General features: G+C 34.1%; 1 protein-coding gene and 1 long non-coding RNA gene across 2 annotated transcripts; one reads left to right on the top strand and one right to left on the bottom strand.

The window, feature by feature from the left end:
- Positions 1-1,410: 1,410 nt before the first annotated feature.
- Positions 1,411-7,994, bottom strand: LOC136806461 (uncharacterized). The gene is made up of 5 exons (XM_067063042.1): positions 7,703-7,994; positions 3,142-3,741; positions 2,343-2,555; positions 1,884-2,092; positions 1,411-1,694 (listed from the first exon to the last, which is right to left on the bottom strand). The coding sequence occupies exons 1-5, from the start codon at positions 7,840-7,842 to the stop codon at positions 1,411-1,413; spliced, it is 1,446 nt and encodes a 481-aa protein (XP_066919143.1). The 5' UTR covers positions 7,843-7,994.
- A 793-nt stretch (positions 7,995-8,787) lies between these two features.
- On the top strand, positions 8,788-12,920 carry LOC136806406 (uncharacterized). Its single transcript, XR_010846562.1, has 3 exons — positions 8,788-9,134; positions 10,487-10,756; positions 11,017-12,920. It is a non-coding gene; the product is annotated as an uncharacterized lncRNA (long non-coding RNA).
- Positions 12,921-13,217: the final 297 nt, after the last annotated feature.

Raw genomic sequence — 13,217 nt, 5'->3', positions numbered from 1 at the left:
AAGCCTTTACTGAAAAAGAAAAGGCAAGTTGAGTGAAGAGTCAAAAAAAGTACTATTATATTGGAAACTTATCTCAGGCCCATATAACTCAGGCCCATATAACTCAGAAGAAGAAATTACTTAAGAAGTACGTAGAAATAAACTTGGATGATAAACTTAAGAACAAAATGATGTATAATGAAGTGAAATATGCCAAAATTACATGCATGTCTCTCAAGCGAACAGCTGCAGTCTTTCGTTTGAGAAAAGATTATTGCAACCTCTCCAGAGAAGAGTATGTTTAAAACTTGAGCTCTTACCTCAGTATTGCACGTTGTTGCTCTTAGACAACTATTGGAGATCTTAGAAATGTTATTATACAGGAATTGTGGGTAAGAGGGATGATAGGTAAATCACTAACACTGGAACTCAACAACTCTCCTTTACAAGGTCAAGGGGATGCACAATACAGTCAAAAAAACTTGTTATATTGGGGAGCAGTAAAGTCCAAAGACTTGTGATATTGGGGAGCATGTTATTGCCTTTTGGCATGAGGGTATTGGTAATGAGACAAAATGACATTTAGGAGTAGTAGAAAAGGTTCAACCAGTAACAGTTTCATACATGACACAAACTGATAAAAGCAGACACAACTGGCCATTCCCTGAAAAAGTTGAAATAATTAAGACATCTGTCGACCAAGTAATTGCGACTAAAATTAAAGTCCAATATCTAGGAACTGTGAGGATAAGATGTTGTCAAAAATACCTCAATTTCAATTTATTAGGTTTAAAATCTAATAGCAAAGGAAGTACCCTTCAAACTCTGTAAAATATCTTTTGGATAGTATAAGGTTTGAGAGGTTGACAGACTTTCTAACTTTGACTGTTCTCAATTAGAGCAACGAAATTTCTTATTTGTCAAAGAGCTCCTTTATCCTTGGTTTTATAGTTTTTAAATTTTTAAAATGATCCTGTAGATTCAAAATGTATGATATCAGTAGAAAATAAGCACTTATGTTTATTTCATGTAGGTCTTCCAAAAAAATATAATGAAAGTATGAATTAATTGCAAAAGTATGAATTTTTTAAGACATTACACGACTACACTAAAAAAGCCTCTTTCAAGAGCAATGTAATGTACTCTACAACCTTAACACTTCATTTTTGATGCATAGCCAAGATGTTTTTCTTAATCTACATTAAATTACCTTTCAAATGAGGGGTAACTTGATAGGTTTTTGAGAATTCTTTTTTAGGCAACCTAGCAGTGAGATTCCAAAGTGGGCGTGGCCTTAAAGGCCCCGGTAGGGAAGTCAAAAAAGGTTTCTACCGATTGTCTACTTTTTCTGAATTATACATGTTTTGGCACATTTTGAAGGGGTAATCAGTTTATGATTCAAAAATCCATTTTTAACATAGATCCCTAAATCTATTTCCAGAAATCTTCCATCTTGTCAATACTCACTTTGATAATCTTTGGTCCTTTTGAAACAAAAGATGCTGGTGAATTTGCTTTGACATCATCTGATATATCAAAGAGTTTGGAGTTGAATCTTTCGTAAGATGGTGATTGTGCTTGTTGAACCATCACCTTGTATGTATCTCTTCGCCCAGATGTCTCCATTCCTTTAGAATCGTTTACACAAGATGCTTCTTGTTCAGCCATATTTTGAGTCTGCGACTTATGATCAACAGACTGAGGTTCAATTACTTCTAGAAATCAAACAATGCATATAAATAATGGTGTCAGCTTCAAGACATAAGACTATTTCTTTGGATGATGAAAATGCTTTTGTGCTGATGGTAATAATAGTTATCAAACACTCCTGGCAAAATGCATAACTTACTTAGGTCAATGAGAAACAACACTGTAAGGTACAGGAAATTGAACATATGAGTTACCTTTCTGTTTCAATTGTAAGATTTCTTCTTGCTTGATATCATCAATAGTATATTCCATAGAGTCGTCAGTAGTCTTTTCATCACTAGCTTCACCACTTTCACAAGAAGTTTTTGGTAATGTATGTGGAGTTTGTGGGATTAGGGTGGTTCGTTTTGGGCTTGAAATATCTTCCAAAGATACAATTAAGTCTTTGGCTAGAGTTGATGGACTAAAAAGCAGAGTTGAATGAAAGTTTGTCATGTTACACAAATAACAAAAAGTATAATGAACAATTTAAAATTTAAAAAGTCTGTTTCTTAATCCTTATCTGGAAGAAATTATCTTTCCAAATACTGTAGGTATAATTCATTTAATAACTGGGTACTGAAGAATTACATACTTTTCAAACACATTTCTAGGTTGCAGTGTAATACTTTGCAATAAAAATGCTGTATAAGAAGTAAACAAAAAGTGTTTACCTTGGTGATTCAATTTCATCAGGTGAATCTTGTTCAAGCACATCAAATCTAATGTCGTTCAAAACACTCTTTGACTTAGTGATAGTTTTTGGAGTTTTTGGATCAAGGGATGCTTCTTTAGGAGTGGACACAGAATTGCTTCTTTGGGGATCTAAAGCCATTTCTATTGGAGTTGAAACTGATTCAGCCCGTGGGATCAGAGATACAGATGGGCTAAAAAGATAAAAACAATGTTTATGTTAAATTGATTTTGTTTTCACAATAGCTCTATTAGAGGGGGGGGGATGGGTAAAACCTTAAGATCCTTGAAACCTTTTCTAAGACACAATCATAGATAATGCACATTCGAGAGGAATCAGATGTTAAAGATTTGGCAAATTTTTCATGGTTAAAAGACTAACATTGCAGGCTATCAAGACTAGTAAGTAAGTAAGTAATAATAAAAACAATCAATTTTATCGGATAAAGCATGATAAGCAAAAATTCTGGAGAAAAAAAATACCACAACAAGTACAAGCACACAAAGAAGTATTTTCAAATTCATTTGTAAATAATATATAAATACAATCAGTTTTTGGATTTAGTATTTTTGCCAATATTACACATAAAAAGGTACCTAGAAGAATACGTACTAAATTTTAAAGAAAAATGACCTGACTTTGTACAAAAAGCCTAAAATAGATGAATTTTTCAGAAAAAGTTATCCAAATATAATTTCAAGAAAAAACCCTAAATTTTACTATTTGATTATCGCCCTAATAATATCAGTAATAAATGTAGTTAAAATAAAAATAAATACCTTGACATTTTCATTTCATCATCTGCTAATTGGTATCCAAACAAACTTATTTTGACATCATCTAACATGTTGGTGGGGTGTGAAATCGATTTTTTGGATGTAACCTTTTGTGTACTCTTTGCTAGTAGTTTGATAACAGAGGCAACATGAGGCTGTATAGGGTGATTGATAGGAGAAATTTTAGATATGGTGTCATCAACAATGTCTGCTGCATCATTGTATGCAAGAGTTGATTCTCCAAGTATAGGGCTTGGTGTGTCAAGTACAATTGTCGAGTTCTTTTTGTTCTCAATACTTTTATTCAAATTACTTGCTCTTTGTTTGGCAATGCGCTTTGACTTTTTTAAGGGCCTTGGCGCTGATTTCTTTTTTCTAGGCCTTAATGATCTTGTTGATGTGTTCTGAGTGTTGTCAAAAACTGACACATCCGATATCTCAGCAATTGTAGACATGTCATCAATCTTGAATTTCTTGTTTTCAGACTCGTCCACGAAGGTGGATGAGCATTTACTTGGTGATTTGATTTGATCATTTTGTGATGATAATGCAGGTCTTTTGCGCTTGACACCAGGGGTCTTTGGTAAAAGGGAAAGAGAGTTCCTGAAAATTAAAAATATATATTAATTAACATTACTAATGTTAATAGTAGCTTCTGAAAAATAAAACTTTTAACAAACTGCTAGCTTCAAATTAAAATAAAATTTTGGATACATCAAGATGATGACAATATTGGCAGTAAAGGTGTCATAAAATTTGACTCATTTTCATACCACTGGTAAATAATTGGCACAATTTTGTTTTTTGGACCTTGGGGCACAAGGTACCATTTAATTGCAAAGGTAAAATGACCCAATAACATCATAGATTTGGGGAAAACTTCAAAAAGGATATCTTGAGTTTGAAAAGGAGTTGGGAGATTGTTGACCCCTTATTGGATTGAGCATTTTGCGGCAATAATTTGGGAGAGTTTATGAGGCTTAAAATCACGACTATGATAATTGCCTGAATTCTTGGGCATTTTTGGTTGATTTTGTTGAGGTTAGCTAAAGGTTATGTAACACTTTCTTAAGTGCTTTTAGATGGTCAACTGAAGGCTTTTGGGCTTAATCGCACGATGAGCTATTTTTTCTTATTTGGCGCGCCTTCAAAGAGAGCAATTAATCGTTAATTGCATCCTTTAGAGAGCAATTAATCGTTAATTACACTCTTCAATGCCGCACCAATTTTACAAAATTGATTTTAATGTTTTTTCTTATGTTTTTTTTTCATGGAACGTTTTAATTGCATTCGAAATTAGTTTTGTGAAAAAGAAAATCTAGAAACAACAATAAAAGGAAAACTTAAAGAGAAGAGAAAAATGTAAAACTTTCAGTGTAGTAGTGAAACAAGTTGTGCGATTAGCTCGTAATCACATAATAACTCGTACAATTCGAAAAATGCATTTAGGGCTGCTTCCTTTTCTTTCGATACTATTCTAGGGCTATTATTGAGAAGATTGAGAAGCACCCTTGTACTCTTAGGTTCCAAATAAACAGGGGGGGGGGTTGGAAAATTTCTAGATTTAATTTCCGGGGGGGGACCTAATTTCCGGGGGGGTTGGAAATTGTACTTCTGAAAGGTAAAAATAGGCTAAAATTAGGCTATTTAGAGCAAAATAAGGGGCCTTCTCTTTGACAGCTGAAAATATTCTTAGGATTAAAAACGGGGGGGGGTCCTAAAGGTCCGGGGGGGGGGATTGGAAAATTTTCGAAAAATTAACAAGGGGGGGGGGCCGTTTATTTGGAACCTAAGAGTAATATTCTCTGTTTTACAAAATGTATCAACACATACAGACCCTTAATGAATGCTGCAAATTGACAATTTGAAAATGTTGAGAGCCTTACTCAAAGTCAAGGCATGATTGGATTACCTGAGGCATTTCTTACAAAAATAGCCGTATCAACATTAGTCTAATCAAATTGGACATTTTTTTAGTTCTAAAAACTGAATTTTTTATATAGCTTTGAAAAGTTTTGCGTGTATTTGCTGTTAAATTGGGTCATTTTAAAGAATTTAAGGGAAAGAAAGATACTGTCTATCGATTATTGGAATCAATTGATATCCAATCCTATCCAATCAATAGATAGGTGATAGATTAATCATCAATTTGACTGTATTGAGTGGGAAAGACTGGTATGGACCAAAAGGAGATAAAAAAGCTCTGTTTTCGGAACTAAATAAAATCCTGCTTTTGGAATTTGACATTGGCATTTTTGAGACAAGATTAGAGTTTTCACTCATTTCCCAAAATATTTTCCTGATAAAGATCAGGACACTGTCAAATCAAATGTACAAGAAATGGATGTTTTTGCACCATTTTCAGTCATGGTTATATTTTGAGCTGCAACTTATGAAAAGATATCTCTTGACTTCCAATATTGTTTGTTGGTAAAATAAAAAGTTCGAAACTTGGATTCTGAAGGTCATGTTGATCTAGCTTATCATGGTAGGCTTATCAAAGTGCGGTCCAAAGTGGGACAAAAAATTATCCTAAAGCAAAGAACAAAAAATTGTCTTGTGATCATAACTCTGACTGCTTTGCTCTAGTGGGCTGAAATTTTACAATTGTCCAGCAAGACAGGGTGATATGATATTCCTAGAAACAGATTTAAAAGGGTCCTTAGAATGACAATAATGGGGGGGGTCTTGTTCCCTCTAGAAACTATGTAAGTTGGTCTAATATCGACATCCCTTGTCTTATTCCGACACCCTTCTTTAGAGACAGGAATTATATGAAAGCTTGAATCACTGATTGAAAAAGGATTATTCCTTCTATGACCACTAAGCAAAGACAAACAGTTTCAACCTTTCTATCAATTTCAGCTTGATAAAAAGGGTGTCGGAATTAGAGGAGGGATGTCAACATTAGACCAAGTTACGGTAATAAATGGTCCAAAATATAGACAGAATATTGGGTCATTCCATTTTTAAACCATAGGGGTATTGACAAAATTTTGCAAGGGGTCTGAGCCTTGATTTTCCAAGGGGGTTCTCTCCTCTTAAACTGACATCAATACAGTAGTCATTTTCCAGGCCCTTTTTCATAAAATTTCACTTTCCAGGGGTGTCAACCCCCAATTTCCAGGGAGATAGTTTGTTATCCAAAATTTCCAGAGGGTTTGTGAAAAAAAGCCCATAGCCCATTAGGCGAGACCAATTTGATCAGTTGTTTTACGGGCCCGACCGACCATGAAATTCCGAAAATTTAAATAAAAATAAAATTGATTTTGGTAGTACATTTTTATTTTCATTGCTTTACAGACTGCCAAATTTTCAAAATTTTGGTAATTTTTCCAAGGTTTTCATTTTATGTGAGAGCTTGACCTTTTTGTGTCTTTTTATTTTCTATTGTCAAGATGTAGTCGTTTATGCTGCCTTTTCAGGTGATTTTATAGGTGAAATTCTACTTTTATTTTAATTTTTTGGCCATTTTACTGATTTAGATTTTTTTTTCCAACCTAGCTATGTTATTTCTCATAATATCCAGACGATCTCAATCGAACGGAATCGACGATCGAACCAGTCGAACCAAATCGAACGCAATCGACCGATTGAAATTTGATTGTTGAACGCAATCAAATCTCAATCGAACGTCAAAATTCTGGGTAATATTTGATTGGTTCGATTGTTGTTGGACTGGTTCGATTGACTGGTTCGATCATTGGCTTTATTCTTGCAGCTTCCCAACATCCAAGCTCTCAAACATCACAAGCCGAATGAAATTACTTTCGATTTCCCGTAGAAATTATGCGATGAACAATCCGGGGGTCAATGAATCGACGATCGAACACAATAAAACACCAATCGAACACCAATCAAACATCAATCGAATCTGAAAATTGCGGTAGTATTCGATTGAGATTCGATTTGGTTCGATCGTCGATTCCGTTCGATTGAGATCGTCTGGTAATATCTCCCTAGACAGGAGACCCGTCGTGTGTTTTTTTATAATTTGATGTACACAAGACGGGTTCGAGCTGCGAGTCGAATTTTGGACTCACATTTTTTACAGTTGAAAAAGCGCAGGACTCACTCACTAAATAAAAATGAGTAAACAATAAAAGATTGCGCTTTTTTCCATAGCAGTTTGAACATAGAAACTAAAACAAACATTCATTGGCTAATTCATCAACTGTCATTTGGAGTTGGGAAATTCAAACTGGCAGCCCAAACCATGCTATTCATTTCGCCATCAGTTTATCAAAGAAGAAATCATAGCATGATTCCCAGGCTAAATATCCCCCATGCCATCTAAAATTTTCAGCTTGCCCTGACTTCCAGAAAAAAAGTTATACCCAAAAACTGTTTTTGGTCTATTTTAAGGGTGGTGCACTTTTAGTATATTTGATGTGCTGCAGCAGCAGTCTACATTATAATATTTTGTCTGCCATTTTGTCTCCCAAAAATTTCTAGAAAATTTGGTTACACAGGAAAATGTCCAGTAAAGACACTCAGGCAGGTTCAAAATGCATAAAACATAATACATATTGCATAATGCATAATATTTGAAGGCCTTGCATACCTTCCAAAAGCTTTTCTAGCCTCCTCCTGAATTTGCTCCAGCCAAAGAAAATTATCGTCCATCAACTCAGAAAGTTGATCAAACTTTTCTTTGGCTGCTTCAAAAATTGAGATAATACATGCTGCATTTGTATCCATCATGGTTGCTGCCAAATACTTTCACACCCACAAATCATCCAACAATATATACCATTGATCCAATTCTGCCTAAAGTTTGCTATCTATTTTGACAAAATCGTCATCCATGTTGTTGTTTTCAGTTTCACTTTTAAAATTTTGAATTTTTGGCCCGTAGAGGCTCTAAGCCAATCAACTTCAAGGAAACGATAAACAACGTTTACAGGGAATCAACTAAATTGAAAAGCAAGTAAGATATTATTTCAAAAAGTAGCCACCATTAATAGTGAATTTAGATTTATTGAATAGAAAACACCTTAAATTGTACAAAATTTTTTGATTAAATTTAAAGAAGCAGTAAAATATAATCATTAAGTTTTCCAAATCTTTACCTGTTACATTACAAGAAAAACAACATTTGTTTTCTCTCCGCCCTCTCTTGCGCCCTACAAAGTGACCCCGAAAAGGAGTTGTGCGCCTTACCGCCGTCGCTGCGCCACCAACAGGGGCCTTTAAGCATAAGGTGGTTGAATATGGTTGAATATATGGTTGTTATTTTAAGTTTAACGTGTTTTTCAAGATTTAAAGTTCCGGCGAGAAAGTCGATTTTGGGTTTTATATCTTTAATTTTTAATCGAATATTTCAATTTGGGAGGGGTTGGCAAGGCCTTGCTTATTGCATATTGGACTATTTTTGAGTCTTAATAAGTCTAGCGTTAAAACTCAGAGTTAAAACTCTACCCTTCGAACCAAAACTTCCCGCGGTGAATTTCCCTATTTCCTCAAATATTATGACCTCTGATTTTAGGATTGAAAAAGAAGTAAACCAAGCCAAGTTTTAAAAAGAATTTTTATTGAGCTGAATCCGCTCCGGTAAAAAGCCTAGGGAATATAAAATCGCAGCGGTCTATTTTCATCATTTATCATGGGCGGGGTTTTTCACCCCGAGGCGGTTCTTCATCCCGGAGCGGTGTATTCAGAGACGTTTTGTATGGTGAAAAATCTCGCATATTTGCGCGCGGTAATCCGTTCTCTAAAGTCACGGAAAGCTGACGAAATCAACAATCTCGTTTCTCTATCTTTGAAGTCTCTGAATAACACTCGCTCGGAAAAAGTAATTATCTTCCTTAGATTTCTGTATGTGCAAAGTATTACGGAGATAAAACAGTTTTAAAGGAAAAAGTACAATATACTCCATAGTTTTTCGACGCGACTGTTACAACAGCATGAAAACAGTGTCCCCATGTGAATTTGTTCCTTTTCAAAAGAAGATCAAGAATTAAAGACAAGACTAGGGAACCAATTAGCACTTAAAAGTAATTATTTTTTAATTATATTTGTATAACTTTAGAAATACAGCTTAAATTTGGGAATACATGTAGCTTTTCATGTGTTTATTAATTTGGATTGCAGTGAATACAAAATCAAAACTTTAGCTCAAATATTTTGGGTATTCACTAAAGTTAAAGAGTATGGAACACAAAACCTAGCATGAAAGCTGAAAAAGAGTATGAAAACTCAAAACTAGCATGAAAGCTAATATGAAAGCTCGAAAACGTAGCATGAAAGCTAAAGAGACTATGAAAGCTCGAAAACTTAGCATGAAAGCTAAAGAGAGTATGGCCACTCAATCATCTAATGTGAACAGTTCAATTGAAAACCACCTGAAAAAGCAAAGTATTCCCAGATTTACAAATGTTGTAATTCGTGAGTTACATCTTCCTAATTCGGTACGTTCTACCCCAGGGACATACAGTTGTGCGATTGATTCGTTCATTGATCTTTTTTACCATAGTATATTTGGTCTCTTAGACAGAACTTACGTTAACAGTCCACTTTTGATCTCTCTTCTTGATGTGTGTGACAAATATACAGAATTAAAAACTCTTCACAAAGATCGCATCTATAAAGAATCAGAACTTAAGTATCTAGTGTCTAATGAAGTTCGCAATCCAATTTGGAGCCACATTATTGATCACTGTCCTAGTTTCAGAGCAAGAGATTGTCATGCCGAGTTTTCACAAATTTTTCAAGAATCTGTCTTTGATTTTAGAAATGACTTAGAGAGGATAATGTTTTGTAGCACTTATAACTTCAATCAAATTTGCATAAATTGTGGCCAACATTGTGTAGACTCGGTCTCAACATTTTTGCAATATTTTTCTTGGAATGAAACTATAAATGATGCAGTGATCAATGAATGGCCAGACTTATTATTTTCATCGAATTTGTTAGTTCAAGAAATTGTGTGTCAAAATTGTCAAACCAAAATATGCAAGTAATTTCTTCCACAATTGAAAAATCTCATGAACATCCAAGCTCTCTAATCAGGATATTGCTCTCTCAAGAGCAAAGACTTTAGATAGTATTTATATTGAGCCAATGCCATATGAAAGATTGAAATCCTTAGCAAAAAGTAAAAGTTTGAAAAAGCGTTTGGATGAAGAAAGCAGATTACGTCAACTTGGTATGACAAAGTAATCAAATTAAAGTTTTTATTTACCAGCCGTCTCCTCTAAATAGTTTGTATATAGATTTGCAGTTTTTGTGATTCTTTCATTGTTTTTAAAAAAAGTAAAGGGGAAATGTGGATATTTTCCTGAAAATTTGTTTATTTATCATTTTAGTTTCTTTTAATAACAAAAATTATCCTGTATCTTTATTACAGTGGCAAAAGGTGACAGAAAGAGGAAGCAAACTGCTGCTGATGCTAAGATGGATGACTTTGATGCATTAGCTAGCACTCAAAGTAATAACACCACCAAAAGTTCAAGTTCTTCTCCCAACGCCAGTGAAAGTTTGAATAACAATGAGACACCGGTGACTCCTAAAAAGCAGGCTGTTGAAGGGATGGTCAATACACCATCACGTTTGTTTGGGTCTCCATCACTCTTGCCGTCCCCAAGATTTTCACCTTCCATTCCACCCAATGCCAGAGGTAAGAAAAAGTAAAATTCAAGAACATTTTTCTTTAATTTTTTCTCAAACATTTCAGAAATGCATTATTTAATTCTTACCAGCTTTTACTAAAATAGTAAACCCATTAAATACAGTGGGACTGGTTTAAGTAAATGGTTTATGTATAAAGTCATTGCCTGGTCATGAAAAGTTTTGCGTTAATGTTATTTCTTGTGCTTATGTCAAGCCTTCTCTTTCAACACAGGGTATTGCAAATTGATTGTTACTATTCTTCTTTAGACATCCTTGGATTTGTTGGCGTAGTTGCAACGATCAGCCAAAATCAAGCTCGTACCAGAAATTTCTTCACGGTGCATCTCAAAACTGGCAAAACTGATTTTTGCAAAATAATAATCAGCAACCATAAAGACATCAAATCAATAAGGCAAAAAATTTCTTGACGCCTTTCATAACAAAACTGCCATCCGTGCCGGCAAATTAGTACCAGGGAAAGAGGTATATTTTTTTAACAGCTACTCTTCAATCTCGGACATTGATGACAATGAACTCAGCTTTGGTTTAAATGATGCTGATGCTGTTCATCTTTCTGATATCGATGAGAATGGAACGGTTCTTTCAGCGGTTGGAAAAATCAAATATTCAGGTCCCACTGAGATGAAAGAATATGATAAGTTCGGCAAAACCAAAACAAGTCTTATGCGCCCTTGCCTTTTCTCTGATGGCGTGAAAACTGTCAGTTTGTCCCTGTGGGGAGACTTTGTTCATCTGGTTAGAGAAAACACACTCATTCAATTGACTTCACTTTCCTCAAAAGTGATTAACGAGGAGATTTGTCTTGGTACCACTTACTCATCTTCAATTTGTTACCTGACAGCAGATTTGGACGTTGAATTCCCAGAACAGGTTCTCAGCGAAGTTGACTTGTCTACCAAGCTAATAACAACGCCTGTTATAGCTAGCGTTAAAGTGGACAACTATTGGTCATGTAAATCATGCCAAAAAAGGTTAGCACCATCCACACAAGGTATGACTTCCTGTTCTTCATGCAGTAAGGATTTCAAGATTAGTTACCTTAAATTGCATCGAAATCTATTTAAAGTTGTCGTATTCGTTGAATTTGATGCTCCGGAAATGACAGTGAAATTATCAAACAACATCCTTATCGATATGTTCGGTTCAGAAACTCTGAATAATATCGACACAGAAGATGGTATGAACGACCTCAAGCTCAAGTTGCTTAATTCTGATTTCAGTTATGAAGTTGATGTTAAAAAGAAAATAGTTATGGAAATTGTGAAAGCTGAAGAAAGTTAAGACTTCTTTTTTTTCGCACAAACTTTTGAGAGGTTAAATCTCTTAAAAGAATCCTTAGACCATGATTTTATTATGCTTCTATTAAAAAACGTAGTAAAGACATATTTTCATCATTAAAGATTTATCAATGTACATTTTATCTTATAGTGTAGGTGGGTTGTCAGATTTCAATCTTCGTTTGAGTATAATGGGTAGAGCTAAGTTTTCATTGACATTGATTCTATGGGACCTATGACTCTTTGAGCCTCAAACTGTTCTTATTTGGTTCTTATTCTTTGGGGTATTTTGGGTCCTTTTTGCCTTATTTTTATTTTTTACCTCATCTTACCTCGTTTGGACCCTTATTTGATAAAAAATTAGACATCCCAGCCTTCAACTTGTTCTTATTTTTTGGGCATTTTAAGCCTCATTGTTTTTATAAAAAAGAGTATTAGCTTTTTTATTTTCCCATTTTGTTAATAATAAAAGAGGCGTAGAAAACAGATTTTTACCAAAAAAGATTTTTTTGTTAAGATTATTTAAAAAAGAGACGTAGAAACAGATTTTTATGAAAAAAGATTTATCATTTTTCCCATTTTGTTAAGATTATTTAAAAAAGAGACGTAGAAACAGATTTTTATCAAAAAAAGGTTTATCATTTTTACCACTTGTTAATAATTTTAGAAAAGGTTTGTAGTTTTTATTTAGTTTAGTTTTTTATAAGCAGGTCATTTATGATATAACATTTGTATCAAAATGATTCCTTTTTTTTACAATAAATGGATTTGCTTTAGCCATTTAGAAGTTTTATTGTTTACGTATTTTAGCAATATTCCATACATGTACACATTTATCACCATTATACCCTTGCAAAGATTTATCAAAAGTTATTTACCTTTTAGTCTATCTTCATCGTTATTCGCAATTTTCCTTAAATTTCTTCCCAAATTCATTTAGTTGCTTGAAACTGCCCTTTTGTATCTCTAAAGTAAGCAACGTCAAACTTTTGTTTTGGTTTTCATATAGACTATAGACAGAACTTAAAAACACACATGTCACGGGAAAAATGAAAATTGAAAACTGGTCCAAAAGCCTAAAATTTGTACTAAATTTCCTAATTTCTAGTCTATTTTCGTCCTAATTTGTCCTATTTTACTAACTAAATGGCAAAAAAATTGGCTTGGAGG

The sequence above is a fragment of the Clytia hemisphaerica genome, unplaced genomic scaffold, assembly GCF_902728285.1.
Source record: "Clytia hemisphaerica strain Z4C2 unplaced genomic scaffold, Clytia hemisphaerica genome assembly, whole genome shotgun sequence".
Taxonomy (NCBI): domain Eukaryota; kingdom Metazoa; phylum Cnidaria; class Hydrozoa; order Leptothecata; family Clytiidae; genus Clytia; species Clytia hemisphaerica.
The sequence above is the reverse complement of the archived record's forward strand: the minus strand, read 5'-3'. Positions and strand labels throughout refer to the sequence as shown.